Raw genomic sequence first — 23,002 nt, 5'->3', positions numbered from 1 at the left:
CAACACTATGGGATGCAATGGGACTCAATGGGAACGTGACCCTATTACAACACCATGGGATGCAATGGGGGCAATGGGAACGTGACCCTATTACAACTCTATGGGATGCAATGGGGACAATGGGAACGTGACCCTGTTTCAACACTATGGGATGCAATGGGGACAATGGGAACATGACCCTATTACAACACTATGGGATGCAATGGAGGCAATGGGAACGTGACCCTATTACAACACTATGGGATGCAATGGAGGCAATGGGGACGTGACCCTATTACAACACTATGGGATGCAATAGGGGCAATGGGATCATGTCCCCACCCTGGAGCCATGGGATGCAATGGGGGCAATGGGATCGTGTCCCCCCCTTCCCCCCGGTTGGGGTGCTGCCTTGGGGCACTCACTTGTAGATGGGCATGGCGATGTGCTCCATGAAGCTGATCTGCAGCTCAGGGATGTAGGCTTTCTCCCTGTCCATCATCTCCAGAGGGCGGTTGCCCATGGCTTTCTCCTATAGGACCACCAGCAAAATATTTGGGGTGTGAGGGGGGTCGGTGTCGGATCGCTTCACCTGTGCCCCCCCAAAAGAATGGAGAGCTCCATCCCCACAGCACCTACCAGGTCTCCTTGGGAGAAGAACTCCTTGTAGATCAGCTCCTGCAGGGGACAGGATGTCACACGGGGGGTCCCACACCCCCACAGTGCCCCCTCCCACCCGCCCACCCTATGGATCCATCACCATAGGGCACGTGGCTCGGCAGGATGCGTGCAGGAGCGTCCTATGGGGCTGCCACATGGGTTTCCCATTGGGTCACTGTGGGTGGGGAGGGGTGGGGGTGGGAGCAGACCCCCATGGCACTCACTGCGATTTTCCTGGTGGTTTTCCATCCTTTGGTTTGGTCGGAGAGGTCGCAGGACGTCATCAGCAGGCAGAGCAGCAGGCTGTGGTGCTGCTTGTTCTTGGGGTCGTAGCCGACTGGGGGGAGGATGAGGGGCAGATGTAGGGCAGGGGGCTCAGGAGGGACCCCGCAGCCCCGCTGTCCCTGTGAGTCAATCCCTGTGCCACCTCCCAGCCTTGGTGTGGGGTGTCCCCTGAGCAGCCCCAGGGGATGCAGCTCAGTGCCCCAAAGCCAACAACCCAATGAGGACAAGGGGACGTGGCACAACCCAGTGGGGACAAGGGGATGTGACACAGCCCAATGGGGACAAGGGGACGTGGCACAACCCAGTGGGGACAAGGGGACATGAAACAACCCAGTGGGGATGCAACACAACAAAATGGGGACAAGGGAACACGACACAACCCAATGGGGACGTCACACAACCCAATGGGGTCAAGGGGACACAACACAACCCAATGGGGACACGACACAACCCAATGGGGATGCGACACAACCCAATGGGGACAAGGGGACATGACACAACCCAATGGGGACAAAGGGGCACAACACAACCCATTGGGGATGTGACACAACCTACTGGGGACAAGGGAACATGACACAACCCAACAGGGACACGACACAACCCAATGGGGACAAGGGGACACAACACAACCCAATGGGGACGTCACACAACCCAAGGGGAAAAGGGGACATGACACAACTCAATAGGGATATGACACAACCCAATGGGGACAAGGGGGCACAACACAACCTAATGGGGACACAGCACAACACAACGGGGACAAGGGGACATGACACAACCCAACAGGGACACAACACAACACAACGGGGACAAGGGGACATGACACAACCCAATGGGGACATCACATAACCCAATGGGGACAAGGGGACACGACACAACCCAATGGGGACATGACACAACCCAATGGGGACAAGGGGACACAACACAACCCAACGGAGACACAACACAACCCAATGGGGACAAGGGGACACGACACAACCCAATGAGGGCATGACACAACCGAATGTGGACAAGAGGCGGTGACAAATCCCCATGGGGACAAAGGGACACGACACGAGGGGTGCCACCAGCCCAGCATCACCTTCCGCCATCTTCTGCAGGTCCTTGAAGATGCGTAGGTGGTGGGCCAGGTCGGTGGCCAGGATGATGTCCCGCATGAGGTCCAGCATGCGCTGGTAGTCCTGCAGGGACACGGAACGGGATATGGGGTGCAAGGTGGGATGTGGGGTGCTTTTTTGGGGGGGACGCGGGGTGATGAGGGTCAGATGGGGGTCTCACCTTGCGGGAGAAGTGGTCGAAGATGTTGCAGCCCTGGCTGTTGAGGATGGCGATGGCCTGGGCAAAGTGGTGCCGCTGAGGGGGAAGAGGGGACAATGGCCAACAGTGGGATGGGGATGGGGATGGGGATGGGGACAAAGCACCCTCTGCTGAGAGCCACCGTGGTGTCCCCAGAGCAGGGGGGGTGTGAGGGGTGCCTCACCTCCATCACAGAGCCCTCGGAGCTGTAGAGCGCGGCCAGGACTGATTTCTGTAAGGCAAAGTGTGGGGTCACCCCAAGCCTGAGCCTGAGCTCAACTCTAAACCCAATGCAGACCCTGCCCTGACCCTAAGCTCAACCCTGATCTAAACCCTAACCACGACCCCAACTGTGATCCTGACCCAAATCCTAACCATGACCCCAACCATGACCTTGACTCTAACGCTACTCTTGACCCTAACCCCAATCTTAACCCCAATGCTGACCTCAGCCCTAAACCATGACCCTAAACTTGATCCTAATGCTAATCCTGACCCTAACCCTAAGCCTAACCTTAAGCATGATCCTGACCCTAACCAAAATCCTGATCCTAACTCTAGTATTGACCCTAACCCTGACCTTAACCCTAATTTTGACCCCAACCCTAATCCTGACTTTAAACCTAACTCTGACCCTAAACCCAGCCCTAACCCTAGTCCTGACTGTGACTGACCATGACCCTGACCCTGACCCTGACCCTAACCCTACACCCCAAATCAATGCTAACCCAGTACCTGAAGCCAACCTTAACCCTAACCCTAACTATGATCCTAACCCCAATCCTGACCCCCAAATCAACCCAACCCAATCCTAACCATAACTTCAACCCTAACCCTGGGTGACCCTAATCCCAACCCTGACCCCAACCCTAACCCTGGGTGACCCTAATCCCAACCCTAACCCTAACTCTAAATATGATCCTAACCCCAGCCCTGACCACAACCTCAACTTTAAACCTCACTGTGACCTGATCCCGACCTCAACCCCATGACCCTAAAACTGTGACCCTAACCTCAATCCTGACTCCAAAATCCTAACTCTAACCTTAACTCTGTGACCCTAACTCTGACTCCAACCCTAACCCTAAACCTAATCCCAACCTTAACCTTAATTGTGACCCCAACCCTGACTCCAAACCTAACTGTAAACCTGACCCCAAACCTGACCCCAATCCTGGCCCTGTGACCCTAACTCTGACCCCAACTCCAACCCTAACCCCTAAAACTAGTCCCAACCCCAACCCTGACCCTAATCCTAACGCTAACCTCAACCCTCACCCTAATCTCAACCCTAATCCCAACTGTAACCCTCTTACCCCAACCCTGACCCCAAACCTAACTGTAAACCTAACCCCAACCCTGACCCCCCCAACCCCAACCCAAACCCTAATCCTAATCCCAACCTTAACCCTAACTGTGACCCCAACCCTGACCCCAAACCTAACTGTAAACCTAACCCCAACCCTGACCCCAATCCCAACCCTAACCATAACCCTGTGACCCTAACCCCAACTGTAATCCTAACCCTGACTCCAACCCTAACCCCAACCTGACCCCAACCCTACCCCACCGATGTCCCCACCCCCCACGACCCCACGACCCCACAACCCCACTCCCCATCCCCCGGCACTCACCGAGGCCACCTGGAAGGAGTTGTTGGTGCCGCGGTGATCCAGGTCGTGGCACATGCATGAGATGAAGAGCGCGAAGATCTCAATGTCCCTGGGGGGGAAGAAGGGGGGAAACTGAGGCACAGAGCACCTCGGGGGGGACATGGGGTGGGTGTGGGGTCAGGTATGGGGTCTGGTATGGGGTCGGGCCATACTCCAGGTAGTTGGAGAGCTCCAGGTTCTTGTAGAGCAGGTAGCAGAAGTGGGAGACGGAGAAGGCGTGCATCCAGTTGTGGTACGGGGGGTCCCGGTAGCCCTTCTTCACCATCAGGCAGAACCTGGGGCAAGAGTGGGGTCAGAGGGCTGGGATCGGGGTTGGGGTCGGGGTTGGGGTTGGGGTAGGATTGGAGTTGAGGTTGGAATTGGAGTTGAGTTAGGAGTTGGAGTTGGAGTTGAGGTTGGGGTTGGAGATGGAGTTGAGGTTGGAATTGGAGTTGAGTTTGGGGTTGGGAATAGGGTTGGGATTAGGTTTAGGGTTATGGTCATGGGTAGGGTCAGGGTTAGGGGTGAGTTTGCGGTTAACATTGGGATCAGGGTCAGGGTTGAGGTTGGAGTTGACACTGGGGTTGGGAAGAGGGTTGAGGTTGGGGTTTAAGGTTATGGTCATGGTTAGGGTCATGGTTAGGATTCAGTTTGCGGTTAACATTGGGATCTGGGTCAGGGTTGGGGTTGGAGATGAGGTTGGGGTTGGAGTTGACATTGGGCTTGGGAATATGGTTGGGATTAGGTTTAGGGTTACGGTCATGGTTAGGGTCAGGGTTAGGGTTGAGTTCGTGGTTAAGGTAGGGAAAGAGTCATAGGGTTGGGGCTGGGGTCAGGATTAGGGTTGAGATTGGAGTTAGAGTTGAGATTGGGGTTGGAGTTGAGTTTGGGGTTGGGAATAGGGTTGAGATTAGGTTTAGGGTTATGGTCATGGTTAGGGTCAGGGTTAGGGGTGAGTTCATGGTTAAGGTTGGGAAAAGGGTCATAGGGTTGGGGTTGGAGTTGAGGTTCGGATTGGAGTTGACATAGGGTTATGGTTAGAGTTGGGGTGAGGGATGGGGTTGGGGTCAAGCTTATGTTTAGGGTCAGGGTCATGTTTAGGATCAGGAATGGGGTTGGGGTCAAGGTTATGTTTAGGGTCAGGTCTAAGGTCAGGGTTTTGTTTAAGGTCAGAGTTGGGGTCCAGGTTATGTTTAGGGTCAGGGTTATGTTTAGGATCAAGGATAAGGTTGGGGTCAAGGTTATGTTCAGGGTCAGGGTTATGTTTAGGATCAGGAATGGGGTTGGGGTCAAGGTTACATTTAGGGTCAGGGTTATGTTTTGGGTCAGTGATGGGGTTGGGGTCAAGGTTGTGTTTAGGGTCAGGTTTAAGGTCAGGGTTATGTTTAGGATCAGGGATAAGGTTGGGGTCAAGGTTATGTGTAGGGTCAGGTTATGTTTAGGATCAGTGATAGGGTTGAGGTCAAGGTTATATTTAGGATCAGGAATGGGGTTGGGGTCAAGGTTGTGTTTAGGGTCAGGATTATGTTTAGGATCAGGAATAGGATTGGGGTCAAAGTTACGTTTAGGGTCAGGTCTAAGGTCAGGGTTTTGTTTAAGGTCAGGGTTGGGGTCAAGGTTATGTTTAGGGTCAGGGTCATGTTTAGGATCAGGAATAGGATTGGGGTCAAAGTTACGTTTAGGGTCAGGGTTGTTTCAGGTCAGGAATAAGGTTGGGGTCAAGGTTGTGTTTAGGGTCAGGGTAATGTTTAGGATCAGGAATGGGGTTGGGGTCAAGGTTGTGTTTAGGGTCAGGGTTATGTTTAGGATCAGGGATGGGGTTGGGGTCAAGGTTATGTTTAGGGTCAGGGTTATATTTAGGATGAGGGATGGGGCTGGGGTCGAGGCTATGTTTAGGGTCAGGGTTATGTTTAGGATGAGGGATGGGGTTGGGGTCGAGGCTATGTTTCGGGTCCAAGTCCCATCTCCACCTGGTGAGCGTCTGTCTGTCCATCTTGTAGGTGTTGATGAAGTTCATGTCCTGCAGCATGCTGAGGATGGCCTGCGGGGGACACGGGGCGGCCAGGGGGGGGTCACCCCCAGGGGAACCAAACCCAAACGGGGGGTTGGTGGCAATAGGGGCCCGTCCCCAACCCCGTCCTCACCATGGAGGTGTCGTCCTCGGGCAGCGAGCGCGGCGTGTAGGTGAAGTCGGCGAAGTTGGGGTCGATGGCGGCCACGGGTTGGATGCCCTCGCTCAGCAGCTTGGTGTATTCGTCGTCCGACACCTGCGCGCAGTGCCACCAGCGTGGCCCCAAAGTCGACCCCAAAGCTGACCCCAAAGTCGGCCCCAAAGTTGGTCCCAAGACCCCCGAGAGCTCGGCTTGGTGTCTGTTGTCACCGTGGCAATGTGGGGATATTGGGGTGGCAGTTGGCATGGGGAATGTTGTGGGGTATGTTATGGGGTACACTATGGGGAATGTTGTGGGGTACAGTATTGGGGTATGTTATGGGGTACACTATGGGGGTACGATATGGGGTACATTATTGGGGTATTTTATGGGGTACACTATGGGGTATGTTATGGGGTACAGTATTGGGGTATGTTATGGGGTACACTATTGGGGTATTTTATGGGTACACTATGGGGGTATGTTATGGGGTACATTATGGGGGTATGTTATGGGGTACACTATGGGGGTATGTTATGGGGTACATTATGGGGGTATTTGATGGGGTACACTATGGGGTATGTTATGGGGTACACTATGGGGGTATGTTATGGGGTACATTATTGGGGTATTTGATGGGGTACACTATGGGGTATGTTATGGGGTACACTATGGGGTATGTTATGGGGTACATTATTGGGAGGACATTATAGGGTACACTGTGGGGGCACGTCATGGGGGTATGTTATGGGGTATATTATTGGGAGGACATTATGGGGTACACTATGGGGGTACGTTATGGGGTACATTATTGGGAGGACATTATGGGGTACAGAATGGGGGTATGGTATGGGGGCACGTCACGGGGGTACACTATGGGGTAGATTATGGGGTACACTATGGGGGCACATCATGGGAGGACGCTATGGGGTACGTTATTGGGAGTACATGATGGGGTACACTATGGGGTTGTTTTATGGGGTACACTATGGGGGTACAGCATGGGGTATGTTATTGGGAGGACATTATAGGGTACACTATTGGGGATACATTATGGGGGATGTCATTGGAATTACATTATGGGGTACACTGTGGGGTCACGTTATGGGGTACACTATAGGGCTACATTATGGGGGCACATCATGGGGGTACATTATGGGGTACGTTATTGGGAGTACATTATGGGGTAGGTTATGGGGTTATGTTATGGGGTATGTCATTGGAATTACATTATGGGGTACACTGTGGGGTTATGTTATGGGGTACACTATAGGGGTACAGTATGGGGTACGTTCTTGGGAGTACGTTATGGGATACACTATGGGGTTATGTTATGGGGGCACATCATGGGGGTACATTATGGGATACATTATGGGGTACACTATGGGGGTATGTTACGGGGGCACATTATGGGGGTGCATTATGGGATACATTATGGGGTATCCCCCACTATTGGGAGTACATTATGGGGTACACTATGGGGGGACACTATGGGGGCACATTATGGGGTACATTATGGGGTACACTATGGGGTTATGTTATGGGGACACATCATGGGGGTAAATTATGGGATACATTATGGGGTACATTATGGGGATATGTTATGGGGTACATTATTGGGAGTATGTTATGGGATACGCTACAGGAGTATGTTATGGGGGCACATTATGGGTTACATTATGGGGTACCTTATGGGGTACCTTATGGGGTACACTATGGGGTTATTTTATGGGGTATGTCGTTGGAGTTACATTATGGGGTACACTGTGGGGTTATGTTATGGGGTACACTATAGGGGTACAGTATGGGGTTATGTTATGGGATACACTATAGGGTTATGTTATGTGGGCACATTATGGGGTACATTATGGGGTACGTTATGGGGTACACTATGGGGGGACCCTCTGGGGCACATTGTGGGGGTACATTATGGGGTACATTATGGGGTACATTATGGGGTACGCTATGGGGGCACATAGTGTGGGTACGTGATGGGGTTTGATATGGGGCACGCCATGGGGATATGTCATGGGGCCACCTTGTGGGGTTACATCGTGAGGAACACTATGGGGGCAATTCATGGGAATATATTGTGGGGCCACATCATTGGGTAACCGAAATACATCCTGGTTGTGCATCATGGGGGCACCCCACAAAGTTACACCACGGGGGCACAGCATAGGGATACCCCATGGGGGCACCCCATTGGGATACACCCTGCTTGTAAGCCACGGGGGCACGTTATTGGGGCACACCGTGGGAATTCAAGGGGGCACGTCGTGGGGGGACGCAATGGGGGACATTGGGGCAGGGGGCACCCCGTGGGGTCCGTCACCTTCATGTGGTACATCATCATCTCGTTGGCCAAGTGGCTGCGGTACTGCGCCTCGTTCACCTTCTTGTACAGCAGAGACTGGGGGGGTGGGAGGGGGGCACATGGAGGGGGGGCTGGGGACGACCCCACAGAGCCCACCCCATAGCCTTGGGCGCGTCGCTGGTCCCCCACGTTGTGTCTCTCTCTTCCCCACCCCATAAAGGTTGGGGGGAGACATTGGGGTGCTAGGGGTGGGAATGAGTGACCCCATGGGATTGGGTGGGATGGGAAGACCCTAAGGGATTGGGTGGCACTGGGTGACCCCATGGGACTGGGTGACACCATGGGATTGGGTGGGTGGGAAGACCCCAAGGGATTGGGTGACCCCAGGGGATTGGGTGGGACCAGGAGACCCCATGGGATTGGGTGACCCCATGGGATTGGGTGGGATGGGAAGACCCCAAGGGGATTGGGTGGGACCAGGTGACCCCATGGGATTGGGTGACCCCATGGGATTGGGTGGGTGGGAAGACCCCATGGGATTGGGTGACCCAATGGGTCCTGGTGATCCCAAGGGACCGGGTGACTCCATGGGATTGGGTGACTCCCTGGCATAGGGTGGGACTGGGTGACCCCATAGGATTGGATGATGCCATGGAACCCGGTGATCCCATGGGACCGGGTGGGAGCGGGTGACCCCAGGGACTGGGTGACCCCATGAGATTGGTTGACCCCATGGAATTGGTTGACTCCATGGGACTGGCTGATGCCATGGAATTTGGTGACCCCACAGGATTGGGTGAACCCATGGGACTGGGTGGGACTGGATGACCCCATGGGATTGGGCGACTCCACGGGACTGGAAGATGCCGTAGGATTTGGTGACCCCATGGCATTGGGTGGGACTGGGTGACCCCATGGGACTGGGCAGGACTGAATGACCCCACAGGACTGAGTGACCCAAGGGGATCTGGTGACCCCATGGGATTGGGTGACCCTATGGGATTGGGTGACCCCATGGGACTGGGTGACCCAAGGGGACCTGGTGACCCCACAGGATTGGGTGAATCCGTGGGACTGGGTGAGACTGGATGACTCCATGGGATTGGGCGACTCAAGGGGGCTGGGTGACTCCATGGGACTGGAAGATGCCATAGGATTTGGTGACCCCATGGGACTGGGTGGAACTGGATGACCCCACGGGATTGCGTGACCCAAGGGGACCTGGTGACCCTACAGGATTGGGTGAACCCATGGGACTGGGTGGGATTAGATGACCCCATGGGATTTGGCGACTCAAGGGGGCTGGGTGACTCCATGGGATTGGAAGATGCCATAGGATTTGGTGACCCCCATGGGATTGGGTGACCCCATGGGACTGGGTGACTCCATGGGATTGGAAGATGCTGTAGGATTTGGTGACCCCATGGGATTGGGTGGGACTGGATGACCCTATGGAACTGGGTGACCCAAGGGGACCTGGTGATCCCACAGGATTGGGTGACCCCATGGTACTGGGTGGAACTGGATGACCCCATGGGATTGGGTGGGACTGGGTGACCCCATGGGACCATGTGACCCCATGGGACTGGGTGACCCCATGGGATTGGGTGACCCCATGGGACTGAGTGACCCAAGGGGACGTGGTGACCCCACAGGATTTGGTGACCCCATGGGACTGGGTGGGACTGGATGACCCCATGGGACCATGTAACCCCATGGGATTGGGTGACCCCATGGGACTGGGTGACCCAAGGGGACGTGGTGACCCCACAGGATTTGGTGACCCCATGGTACTGGGCGGAACTGGGATGACCCCACAGGATTGGGTGACCCAAGGGAACCGGGTGACCCCACAGGACTGGGTGACCCCATGGCACTGGGCAGAACTGATGACCCTACGGGATTGGATGACCCAAGGGGACCGGGTGACCCCATGGGACGGTGTGACCCCATGGCAGTGTGACCCCACAGCCACTCACGTGTGCGATGCTGATCCCGCAGTAGATGGAGAAGGCGGTGGCCAGATCCTCATCGAATTTACTGAACCACGGCCCGTTGATCTTATTGACCAACTCGGCCACCCCGATGACCTCTGGGGACACGGCGGGGTCAGGGGGTAGAGGGGGGGGTGACCCTGTGTCCGTGTGTCCCTCTGTCCGTGTGTCCCTATGTCTGCGTGTCCCTGGGTCTGTATGTCCAGATGTCTGCTTTTCCTGTGAGCCCATGTATCCATGCGTCCCTTTGTCCACGTGTCCACGTGTCTGTGTGTCCTTCTGTCCTACTGTCCTTCTGTCCATATGCCTGCATGTCCTTCTGTCCGTATGTCCCGGTGCCACCACGTCCATGTGTCCCTGTGTCCCTTTGTCCCTCCATCCATGTGTCCCTATGTCTGCGGCCGTGTGTCCGTGTCTCCATGTGTCCCTCTGTCCACGTGTCCATCTGTCTGTGTGTCTGCGTCCCTCTATCCGTGAGTCCATCTGTCTGTCCTTCTGTCCACACATCCAGGTCTCTCTGTGCCCACGCGTCCCTCCGTCTGCGTGTCCCTGTATCCGTATGTCTGTGTGTCCGTGTGTCCCCGTCTCCATGTTTATTTGCCCACGTGTCCGTGTGTCCCTCTGCCCACGTGTCTGTCTGTCCATATGTCCACGTGTCCTGGTGTCCATACATCTGTGTGTCCCTATATCCGTGTCCACATGTCCCTGTGCCACAACATCCACGTGTCCCTGTGTCCGTGTGTCCTTGTGTCCCTTTGTCCCTCCATCCACGTGTCCCCATGTCCGTGCCTCCCTATTTCCACGTGTCCGTGTGTCTGTGTCCCCAGTCCACACATCCCTTTATTCCCATGTCTGTGTGTCCCCACGTCCACCTGTCCCCACGTCCCCATACCCCTATGTCCACGTGTCTGTCTGTCCACGTGTCCTTCTGTCCACGTGTCCACGTGTCTACATGTCCCTTCTCCCACTACCCACACATCCCTTCATCCCCATGTCCCCATGTCTGTGTGTCCCCACGTCCATCTGTCCCCACGTCCCCATACCCCTATGTCCATGTGTCTGTTTGTCCACGTGTCCTTCTGTCCACGTGTCCACATATCTACATGTCCCTTCACCCTTCATCCACGCATCCCTTTATCCCAGTGTCCTCACGTCCGTCCGGCCCCATGTCCATCTGTCCCCATGTCCCCATAACCCTATGTCCACGTGTCTGTCTGTCCACGTGTCCTTCTGTCCACATGTCCACGTGTCTATGTCCCTGTGCCCTCTATCCATGTGTCCCATTATCGCCGTGTCCCCATGTCCATTTGTCTCCATGTTCCCATACCCCTATGTCCACGTGTCTGTCCATGCGTCCTTCTGTCCATGTGTCTGTGTGTCCCTGCTCCCTTTATCCATGCATCCCTTTATGTCCCCATGTCCATCTGTCCCCATGCTCCTATGTCCACACATCTGTCCACGTGTCCACATGTCCCTTCTGCCACCACCCACACATCCCTTTATCCCAGTGTCCCCACGTCCATCTGTCCTCATGTCCATCTGCCCACATACCCCTATGTCCATGTGTCTGTTTGTCCACGTGTCCTTCTGTCCATGTGCCCACGTGTCCACATGTCTACATGTCCTTTCTCCCTCTACCCACACATCCCTTCATCCCAGTGTCCCCATGTCTGTGTGTCCCCACGTCCATCTGTCCCCACGTCCCCATACCCCCATGTCCACGTGTCTGTCCACGTGTCCTTCTGTCCGTGTGTCTGTGTGTCCCTGCTCCCTTTATCCATGCATCCCTTTATTCCCATGTCCCCATGTCCATCTGTCCCCATGCTCCTATGTCCACACATCTGTCCACGTGCCCACACGTCCCTTCTTCCACTACCCACACATCCCTTTATCCCAGTGTCCCCACGTCCATCTGTCCCCATGTCCATCTGCCCACATACCCCTATGTCCACGTGTCTGTTTGTCCACGTGTCTACATGTCCCTTCTCCCTCCACCCACACATCCCTTCATCCCTGTGTCCCCATGTCTGTGTGTCCCCATGTCTATCTGTCCCCATGTCCCCATACCCCTATGTCCACGTGTCTGTTTGTCCACGTGTCCTTCTGTCCACCTATCCACGTGTCTACATGTCCCTTCTCACTCTACCCACACATCCCTTTTTCCCAGTGTCCCCACGTCCATCTGTCCCCATGTCCATCTGCCCACGTACCCCTATGTCCACGTGTCTGTTTGTCCACCTGTCCACGTGTCTACATGTCCTTTCTCACTCTACCCACACATCCCTTCATCCCCGTGTCCCCATGTCTGTGTGTCCCCACATCCATCTGTCCCCATGTCCCCATACCCCTATGTCCACATGTCTGTCTGTCCACGTGTCCTCCTGTCCCCGTGTCCTCATGTCTACATGTCCCATCTCCCTCCACCCACACATCCCTTCATCCCCGTGTCCCCATGTCTGTGTGTCCCCACATCCACCCCCCCCCACCCCCCCCCCCCTCCTCCCACCCCCCCCCAATCCCCATCCCCACATTCTAAACCCCCCAGCCCCCCCCCCCTCACCCTGACTCTCATTCTTGATGGGGAAGCAGAGGATGTTCCTGGTCCTGAACCCGGTGCTGTCATCCACCCCCCTGTAGAAGAGGGGATGCGCGTAGGCATCGGGGATGTTCAGGATCTTCCCGGTTGTCGCCACGTGCCCCGCGATGCCCTGATCTGCCGGGATGCGGATCTCATAGCTCTGCAATGGGGAGGGGGGGGGGGAGCAGCCTCAATATTATTACCGGGGGGGTCGGATGTCAATCAGCCCCCCCTCACCTCCGTATGCTGCCCAGTGATACCTCGTCATCCACCACGCCGCCGTCGAACACTTTGGCCACCAACTCGTGGCTGTGGCGGTCCAGCAGGAACACGGAGCAGCTGCAAGGGGAGGGGTGACCGTTGTGACCCCCCCCCATCTTGGGATCCCCCCCCCCCCCCATGTTAGGATCCTCTCCCCACATTGGGACCCTCCCCCAATATTGGAATCCACCCATGTTGGAGCCCCCCCCCCCATTTTGGGACCCCATCCCATATTGGGACCCCTCCCCATATTGCCCCCCCACCCACCCACCATGTTGAGAACCCCCATTCCATTTTTGGACCCCCCCAATGTTGAGACCCCCCCATCTTGGGATGCCCCCCCTCCATGTTAGGAACATCTCCCCACATTGGGACCCTCCCCCAATATTGGAACCCACCCATGTTGGAGCCCCCCCCCCCACATTTTGGGACCCCCTCCATATTGGACCCCTCCCCATATTTCCACCCCACCCCCCAAGTTGAGAACCTCCCCCCATTTTGGGACCTCCCCCAATGTTGGGATCCCCCCCCTCCATATTAGGAACCTCTCCCCACATTGGGACCCTCCCCCAATATTGGAAACCACCCATGTTGGAGCCCCTCCCCATTTTGGGACCCCCTCCCATATTCGGACCCCTCCCCATATTGCTCTCCCCTCCCCCCATGTTGAGAACCCCCCCACCCATTTTGGGACCACCCCCTCTCATGTTATGACCCCCCTCCCCCATGTTGGAACCCCCCCACCCCTATTTTGGGAACCCCGCCATGTTGGAACCCCCCGTTCCATTTTGGGACCCCCTCCCAATGTTGGGACCCCCACCCATCTTGGGATCCCCCCCTCCATGTTAGGATCATCTCCCCATTTTAGGACCCTCCCCCAATGTTGGAACCCACCCATGTTGGAGCCCCCCCCCATATTGAGACCCCCCCCATATTGCCCCCACCTCAATGTTAGGACCCCCTCCAACCTTGGAACCCCCCCCATCTTCAGATGCCCCCCCCCCATATTAGGATCCTCTCCCCACATTGGGACCCTCCCCCAATCTTGGAACCCAGCCATGTTGGAGCCCCCCCCCCCCATTTTGGGACCCCCTCCCATATTGGGACCCCTCCCATATTGCTCCCCCTGCCCCCCATATTTCGATCCCTCCCTGATTGCAACCCCCCCAATGTTGGGACGCCCCCCCCCCCATCTTGGGATCCCCCCCCCCATGTTAGGATCCTCTCCCCACTTTGGGACCCTCCCCCAGTATTGGAACCCACCCATGTTGGAGCCCCCCCCATTTTGGGACCCCCTCCCAATGTTGGACCCCTCCCCATATTGCCCCCCCCCCCCCATGTTGAGAACCCCCGCCCCATTTTGGGACCCCCTCCCATATAAGGACCCCTCTCCATATTGCCCCCCCGCCCCCCAAGTAGAGAACCTCCCCACATTTTGGGACCTCCTCCAATGTTGGGATCCCCCCCCTCCATATTAGGAACCTCTCCCCACATTGGGACCCTCCCCCAATATTGGAACCCAGACATGTTGGAGCCCCCCCCCCCCATTTTGGAACCCCCTCCCATATTGGGACCCCTCCCCATATTACCCCCTCCTCCCCCCATGTTGAGAACCCCCCCACCCACCCATTTTGGGACCCCCCCAATCTTGGGATCCCCCCGCCCCCCCATATTAGGATCCTCTCCCCACATTGGGACCCTCCCCCAATATTGGAACCCACCCATGTTGGAGTCAACCCCCCCCCCCAATTTGGGACCCCCCCCCCATATTGAGACCCCTCCCCATATTGGGACCCTCCCCCAATGTTGGAACCCACCCATGTTGGAGCCCCCCCCCCATATTGAGACCCCTCCCCATATTGCCCCCCCCCCCCATATTGGGACCCCTCCCCATATTTTTCCTCCCTCCCCCCATGTTGAGAACCCCCCACCCATTTTGGTGACCCCCCCCAATGTTGTGACCCCCCCCCATCTTTGTATCCCCCCAAAACCCCCCCACAGAGGTGAATTCGTATCTCCCCCCCCCCCCCCCCCTTGCACCCCCCCCCCAGGGCCCTGCTTACATCTCGGCGTTGCTGAGGTTGCGTGCCTCCGTGATGATCTCCTGCAGCAGCACTGAGACGTCGTCTGCAAACAGGGGGGGGGGGGGTCAGAGTTGGGGGGGGGGCTCTGAGCAGAGCACGCAGCAATGCATCCGTGTGCACGCAGCAGCGCATGCAGCAGCGCAGCTGTGAGCAATGCCTGCAGTTGCAGCAGGGTTTGCACGCTTTTGCTGCATGCACGCATGCACCGCGTGCACATGCGGCAATGCATGCAGCTGCAGCAGGTTTGCACGGTTTTGCTGCATGCACGCGCCGTGTGCAGCAATGCATGCAGTTGCAGCAGGGTTTGCACGCTTTTGCTGCATGCATGCACCATGTGCAGCAATGCATGCAGTTGCAGGATATGCGCGTGCAGCAAGGCGCATGGGGCAGGTGAGGCACCTGCAAGCGGGTGCGTGCAGCAGCACTGCATGCTGTGCAGCTCGTGTAGCACGTTGCGACGCATGCAGCTGCAGCAGGGAGCGCCTGCAGCCGTGCATGCAACGTGCAACGAAGCATCGCCTGCGGTCGGCTTTGCACGGCGACTGCAGGTGCAGCTGGGGGTTGCAGCTTCCTTTGGGGCCGCTGGTGCAGCCACGCGTTTGCACGCGGAGGTGCATCAGTGTGCAGCAATGCATGCAAATGCAGCGGTGCATGCATGCATGCATGCATGCAGCTGAGTGCCCCCTCCTACCCAAGTGAGTGAAGAGGTTCTTCGCCACCTGCAGCAGAGCCTGTGGGGATGGGGGAAAGGGGGAGGGAGGGGGGGGGGGTGTCAAAAATAGGGGGCAGCATTGAAGGGGGGGGGGTTGGGGGGGTGGGGGGTGCGCAGGGGGGTGGGAGGGGGGTTGGGGGGGTGAGGGAGGGGGCTCACCTGGCACTCACACTTCAGCTTTTGCTCCTTCTGGAAGGCCAAGGTGCTGGTGAGCACGGTGGAGGTGTAGCAGAAGCAGTGCTGGATCTTGTGCTCGTCCTCCGGCGTGAAGCTATGGGGGGGGTGGGGGGGGGGCAATATGGGGGGGGGGGGTTACAGTATGGTGGGGGGGGGCACAATGTGGGGGGGGGGGGCATAATATGGTGGGGGGGTCTCAATATTGCAGTGGGTCCCAACGTTGGGGGTGGGGTAATATAGGGTGAGGTTCCAATATGGGAGGGGGGTCCCAGTATGGAGGGGGGGGGGGTCGCAACATTGGGGGGGGGTCTCAAGGCAACACTGGGAGGAGGTCCCAATATGGACCCCATACCATGGGGTAGGGTCCCAATATGGAGGGGGGTCCCTATATAAGGGGGTCCCAATATGGAGGGGGGGTTCAAATAGGGGTGGGGTCCCAATATGGAGGGGGGTCATAACATGGGGGGGTCCCAAGAGGTCCCAAAATAGGGGGGGGTCACAGTATGGGGGTGGGGGGTTGCAAATGGGGAGGTTCCAATATGGTGGGGGGGATCACAGTATGGGGGGGGCTCCCAATATGGGGAGGGGTCTCAATATTGCAGGGGTGGGGGGGTCAATATGGGGGGGGTCTTAGTATGGGGGGATTTGCAGTATGGGGATGGGGGGGGGGTCCCAACATGGCGGGGGTCTCAAGGTGAGAGGGGGTCTCAATATTGGGAGGGGGGGGTGTTCCAAAATTGTGGGGGGGTCCTAATATTTGGGGAGTCTGAACGTGGAGGGGGGAGGTCTCAATATAAGGGAGGGGGGTCCCAAATGTGGGGGGGGGGCTCAACATGGGGGGCTCCCAACATAGTGGGGGGGGGATCCCAATATGGACGGGGGGGGGTCCAACACTTGGGGGGGGTCCCAACATTGCAGGGATGTTTCACCATTCGGGGGGGCTCCCAATATGGAGGGGTCCCAATATGGGGGGGGGGGTTCAACACTGGGGGGGGTTAACATTGGGGTGATCCAAACGTTGGGGGGGGGGGCAATATGGGTAGGGGGGGTCCCAGGATGGGGTAGGGAACCAATATGGAGGGGGGGTCCCTATATAAGGGGGTCGTAATATGGAGGGGGGTTCAAATAGGGGTGGGATCCCAATATGGAGGGGGGTCATAACATGGGGGGGTCCCAAGATGGGGGGCTGGGGTTCAACATGGGGGGGGGTCTCAACATTGGGAGGAGGTCCCAAAATAGGGGGGGGTCACAGTATGGGGGTGGGGGTTCCAAATGGGGGGGTTCCAATATGGTGGGGGGGGTCACAGTATGGGGGGGGCTCCCAATATGGGGAGGGGTCTCAATATTGCAGGGGTGGGGGGGTCAATATGGGAGGGTCTTAGTATGGGGGGGGTTTGCAGTATGGGGATGGGGGGGGGTCCCAACATTGGGGGGGTATCAAGGTGAGAGGGGGTCTCAATATTGGGGAGGGGGGGGTGTTCCAAAATTGTGGGGGGGTCCTAATATTTGGGGAGTCTGAATGTGGAGGGGGGAGGTCTCAATATAAGGAAGGGGGGTCCCAAATATTGGGGGGGGGCTCAACATGGGGGGCTCCCAACATAGTGGGGGGGGGTCCCAATATGGACTGGGGGGGTTCCAACATTGAGGGGGGGGTCCCAACATTGCAGGGGTGTCTCACCATTCGGGGGGGCTCCCTATATAGGGCGGGGGTCCCAAAATGGGGAGGAGGGGGCTCCAACACAAGTGGGTTCCAATATTGGGGGAGGGTCCCAATGTGGGGAGAGGATCCTAACATGGAGGGGGGGGGAGGGCGATCCCAAGATGGGGGGGGATCCCAACATTGGGAGGGGTCCCAAAATGGGCAGGGGGTTCTCAACATGGTGGGAAGGGGGGGCAATATGGGGAGGGGTCCCAATATGGGAGGGGGTCCCAAAATGGGGGGGGGGCTCCAACATGGGTGGGTTCCAAAACTGGGGGAGGGTCCCAATGTGGGGAGAGCATCCTAATATGGGGGGGGGGGATCCGAAGATGGGGGGGGTCCCAAGGTTGGGGGAAGGTCCCAAGATTGAGGAGGGAGGGAGGGGGTCCCAAAATGGGGTGGGGGTCCCAACAGTGCCCCCCCCTCCCCACCCCATATCCCCATCAGCCCACCCTGCTGCTCCCCATCCCTCTGCAGGATGCTCTGTGCCCCGAAAGCAGGGATATGGGGTGGGGGGCTATTTGGGGGGGGGGGGGTGCAGATAGGGGGGGGTCAGGTTGTGGGGTGCCCCCCACCCTCCTCACCTGTCCCCCCCCTGCTTGTTGAAGGCGCAGGCCAAGGCCACCACCCTGGAAGTGGCCCGGCTGATGACGGGGACGCAGAGCAGGGAGGTGAGCGCCGTGCCCAGCATGGCTGAGAGCTGCTGCTGCTCCTCCTGCGGGGTGAGGGGGGGTTATGGGGGAACCCCAAAGGGAGAACCCTATAGGGATACCCTATAGGGATAGCCCGTAAGGAAATCCCATAGAGATAACACATTGGGATGCCCCATTGGGATGCTCTGTAAGGAAACCCTACAAGGATAGCACCATTGGGATGTCCTAGGAAAATATCCTATAAGGATGCCCTATAAGGCTAACCCCATTGGGATGTCCTATGAAAATATCCTACAGAGATATCCCAGTGGAATGCCTCATAGAGATACCCCATAAGGATACCCTATAAGGAGAACCCCATTGGAATGTACTATGAAAATACCCTATAAGGATACCCCACTGGGATACCCCATTGGGATACCCTGTTGGGATGTCTCATGAAAATACCCTATAAGGAAACCCCATAAAAATATCCCATAGGGATACCCCATTAGGATACACCATTGGGATGAAAATACCCTATAAGGAAACCCCATAGAGATATCCCAGTGGAATGCCTCATAGAGATACCCTATAAGGATACCCTATAAGGATAGCACCATTGGGATGTCCCATGAAAATACCCTATAAGGAAACCCCATAAAGATACCCCATAGGGATAACCCATTGGGATACACCATTGGGATGAAAATACCCTATAAGGAAACCCCATAGAGATATCCCAGTGGAATGCCCCATAGAGATACCCTATAAGGATACCCTATAAGGATAACCCCATTGGGATGTCCTATGCAAATACCCTATAAGGATACTGCATTGGGATACACATTGGGATGTCCTATTGGGATGTCTCATGAAAATACCCTGTAAGGAAACCCCATAAAGATATCCCATAGGGATAACCTATTGGGATACACCATTCGGACGAAAATACCCTATAAGGAAACCCAAAGAGATATCCCCGTGGAATGCCCCATAGAGATACCCCATAAGGATACCCTATAAGCATAACCCCATTGGGATGTCCCATGAAAATATCCTATAAGGATACCCTATAAGGATAACCCTATTGGGATACCCCATAGAGACACCCCATTGGGATACACCATTGGGATGTTCCATGAAAATACCCTACAAGGAAACCCCATAAGGATGCCCCATTGGAATGCCCCATTGAGATGTCCCATGAAAATACCCTATAAGGAAACCCCATAGAGATATCCCATAGGGTTACTCCATAGGGACACCCCATAGGGATGCCCTAGAGGGATACCCCATAGGATTACCCCATAGGGACACCCCATAGAGATGTCCTATAGGGATATCCCATAAGGATACCCCATAGGGACACCCCATAAAGATGCCCTATAGGGATATCCCAAGGATTACCGCATAGGAACACCCCATGAAGATGCCCTATAAGAATACCCTATACAGATACCCCATAGGGACACCCCATAGAGATGCCCTATAAGAATACCCTATACAGATACCCCATAGGGACACCCCATAGAGATGCCCCATAGGGACAACCCATAAAGATGCCCTATAGGGATACCCCATAAGGAAACCCCATGGGGACACCCCATAGAGATATCCTAGTGGAATATCCCATAGGATTACCCCATAGGGCCAGCCCATAGGGATGTCCTATAGGAATATCTCATGGAGTTACCCCATAAAGACACCCCATAGGGATGCCCTAGAAGAATATCCCATAGGATTACCCATAGGGACACCCCATAAAGATGCCCTATAGGGATACCCCATAAGGATACCCTATAGGGACACCCCATAAAGATGCCCTAGAAGGATATCCCATAGGATTACCCCACAGGGACACCCCATAGAGATGTCCTAATGCAATATCCCATAGAGTTACCCCATAGGGGCACCCCATAAAGATGCCCTGTAAGAATACCCCATAGAGATAACCCCATAGAGATGCCCCATAGGAACACCCATATAGAGATGCTCTATAGTGATACCCCATAAGTATACCCTATAGGGACACCCCATAGAGATGCCCTATAAGAATATCTCATGGGGTTACCCCATAACAGCACCCCATAGAGATGCCCTATAGGGATACCCCATAAGGATACCCCATAGGGACACCCCATAGAGATGCCCTATAGGGATACCCCATAAGGATACCCTATAGGGACACCCCATAGAGATGCCCTATAGGGATATCCCAAGGATTACCCCATAGGAACACCCATATAGAGATGCCCTATATGGACACCCCATAGCATTACCCTATAGGGACACCCCATAGAGATGCCCTATAGGGATACCCCATAAGGAAACCCCATAGGGACTCCGCATAAAGATGCCCCATAGGGACATCCCATAAATTTGCCCTATAGGCATATCTCACGGGGTTACCCCATAGTGACACCCCATAAGTACACCCCATAGAGACACCACATAAAGATAACCCCTAAAGACACCCTATAGGGATGCCCCATAGCGACACCCCATAAAGACTCCCCATAACCCTACAAAACCACCCCACAGCGCCACCCCATAAGGACACCCTACAGACCCCACAGCGGGGTTCACTCACCTCACTGATGTCCTTTAGGGTAATGGGATTTTTGTCCTCCACCACCCTCCCCAGGCGTCCGAAGGTGAGCTGTAGGGACGGGATATGGGGTGGCTTTTGGGGTGGGATGATGGGGTGGGGGACACGACCCCAACACCCCCCCGTTAGCACCCCATATCCCATATTTCTATGGGTTCCCTCACCGAAAAGCTGATCTCCTCCTCCAGGACGCGATCCCCTACAACCTGGGAGATATTATGGGGTGGAGTTATAGGGTGGGACAGTTATGGGGTCATTTGGGGATCCCATATTTCCAGCACCACCCACCTGGCAGAAGAGCTGATGGTTGTCCTCCGAAACCAGCAGGAGGCAGCAGCACAGCGACTGGGTTTCCTGCTTCAGCTATGGGGGATATAGGGTCAGCGCCCCCATACCCCATAAACCCCATAACACCCCATGGGTGACCCTATAAGGGCTTTGCTTTGGTCCCTCATCCTATTTCCCCGTTAGCAGATTCTCCTTATGGGGTTCTTTGGCTCGGGGGGATCAGTGTTTGCTCTGGACCCTATTGATGGCATTTATGGGATTTCTTTCCTTTTGGGGTCGCTGTTCACTCTGGTCCCTATTAATGGCAATTGATGCTTATGGGATTTCTTGGGTTTAGGGGATCTCTGCTCACTCTGCACCCTATTGATGACACTTATGGGATCTCTTGGGTTTAGGGGATCTCTGCTCACTCTGGACCCTATTGATGGCACTTATGGGATTGCTTTCCTTTCTGGGGTCCCTGTTCACTCTGGTCCCTACTGATGGCAGATGGCCCTTATGGGATTTCTTGGGTTTATGGGATCTCTGCTCACTCTGGACCCTACTGATGGCACTTATGGGATTTCTATGGTTTATGGGATCTCTGCTCACTCTGGACCCTACTGATGGCACTTATGGGATTTCTTTCCCTTGGGGGATCTCTGTTCACTCTGGAGCCTATTGATGGCAATTGATGCTTATGGGATTCGTTGCTTTTTGGGATCTCTGCTCACTCTGGACCCTATTGATGGCACTTATGGGATTGCTTTCCTTTCTGGGGTCCCTGTTCACTCTGGTCCCTACTGATGGCAGATGGCCCTTATGGGATTTCTTGGGTTTAGGGGATCTCTGTTCACTCTGGACCCTATTGATGGCACTTATGGGATTTCTCTCCTTTGGGGGATCTCTCTTCACTCTGGTCCCTATTAATGGCAATTGATGTTTATGGGATTTCTTGGGTTTAGGGGATCTCTGCTCACTCTGGACCCGACTGATGGCTGCAGAAATGATGCTTATAGGATTCCTTTGCTTTTTGGGGTCGCTGTTCACTCTGATCCCTACTGATGGCAGATGGCCCTTACGGGATTTCTTGGGTTTAGGGGATCTCTGTTCACTCTGGACCCTACTGATGGCTGCAGAGATGATGCTTATGGGATTCCTTTGCTTTTTGGGATCTCTGCTCACTCTGGACCCTATTGATGGCATTTATGGGATTGCTTTCCTTTTAGGGGATCTCTGTTCACTCTGGTCCCTATTAATGGCAATTGATACTTATGGGATTTCTTGGGTTTAGGGGATTTCTGCTCACTCTGCACCCTATTGATGACACTTACGGGATTTCTTGGGTTTAGGGGATCTCTGCTCACTCTGGACCCTATTGATGACACTTATGGGATTTCTATGGTTTATGGGATCTCTCCTCACTCTGGACCCTATTGATGGCATTTATGGGATTGCTTTCCTTTTAGGGGATCTCTGTTCACTCTGGACCCGATTGATGGCTGCAGAAATGATGCTTATAGGATTCCTTTGCTTTTTGGGGTCCCTGTTCACTCTGGTCCCTATTAATGGCAGTTGATAATTATGGGATTTCTTGTGTTGAGGGGATCTCTGCTCACGCTGGACCCTATTGATGGCATTTATGGGA

General features: G+C 55.4%; 1 protein-coding gene across 2 annotated transcripts in view; it reads right to left on the bottom strand.

The window, feature by feature from the left end:
• PDE2A (phosphodiesterase 2A) overlaps nucleotides 1–23,002 on the bottom strand; it is a 73,010-nt gene that overhangs the window by 2,714 nt on the left and 47,294 nt on the right. For both annotated transcript variants that reach the window (XM_090134200.1, XM_090134201.1), the window contains exons 10-30: nucleotides 21,376–21,450; nucleotides 21,252–21,293; nucleotides 21,070–21,138; nucleotides 18,429–18,559; nucleotides 16,128–16,239; nucleotides 15,948–15,987; nucleotides 15,236–15,299; nucleotides 13,172–13,250; nucleotides 12,894–13,071; nucleotides 10,319–10,431; nucleotides 8,358–8,435; nucleotides 6,017–6,139; nucleotides 5,843–5,913; nucleotides 4,046–4,168; nucleotides 3,855–3,942; nucleotides 2,405–2,452; nucleotides 2,203–2,277; nucleotides 2,006–2,105; nucleotides 864–976; nucleotides 619–657; nucleotides 405–511 (exon numbers count right to left, since the gene is read on the bottom strand). In XM_090134200.1, the coding sequence (XP_089990326.1) occupies nucleotides 405–511; nucleotides 619–657; nucleotides 864–976; nucleotides 2,006–2,105; nucleotides 2,203–2,277; nucleotides 2,405–2,452; nucleotides 3,855–3,942; nucleotides 4,046–4,168; nucleotides 5,843–5,913; nucleotides 6,017–6,139; nucleotides 8,358–8,435; nucleotides 10,319–10,431; nucleotides 12,894–13,071; nucleotides 13,172–13,250; nucleotides 15,236–15,299; nucleotides 15,948–15,987; nucleotides 16,128–16,239; nucleotides 18,429–18,559; nucleotides 21,070–21,138; nucleotides 21,252–21,293; nucleotides 21,376–21,450 (1,868 nt within the window). The remainder of the gene's footprint in view (nucleotides 1–404; nucleotides 512–618; nucleotides 658–863; nucleotides 977–2,005; nucleotides 2,106–2,202; nucleotides 2,278–2,404; nucleotides 2,453–3,854; nucleotides 3,943–4,045; nucleotides 4,169–5,842; nucleotides 5,914–6,016; nucleotides 6,140–8,357; nucleotides 8,436–10,318; nucleotides 10,432–12,893; nucleotides 13,072–13,171; nucleotides 13,251–15,235; nucleotides 15,300–15,947; nucleotides 15,988–16,127; nucleotides 16,240–18,428; nucleotides 18,560–21,069; nucleotides 21,139–21,251; nucleotides 21,294–21,375; nucleotides 21,451–23,002) is intronic.

This window comes from Phasianus colchicus, chromosome 1 (assembly GCF_987193195.1).
Source record: "Phasianus colchicus chromosome 1, bPhaCol1.hap1.1, whole genome shotgun sequence".
NCBI classification, from domain to species: domain Eukaryota; kingdom Metazoa; phylum Chordata; class Aves; order Galliformes; family Phasianidae; genus Phasianus; species Phasianus colchicus.
This window is presented reverse-complemented; position numbering and strand designations above follow the sequence as displayed.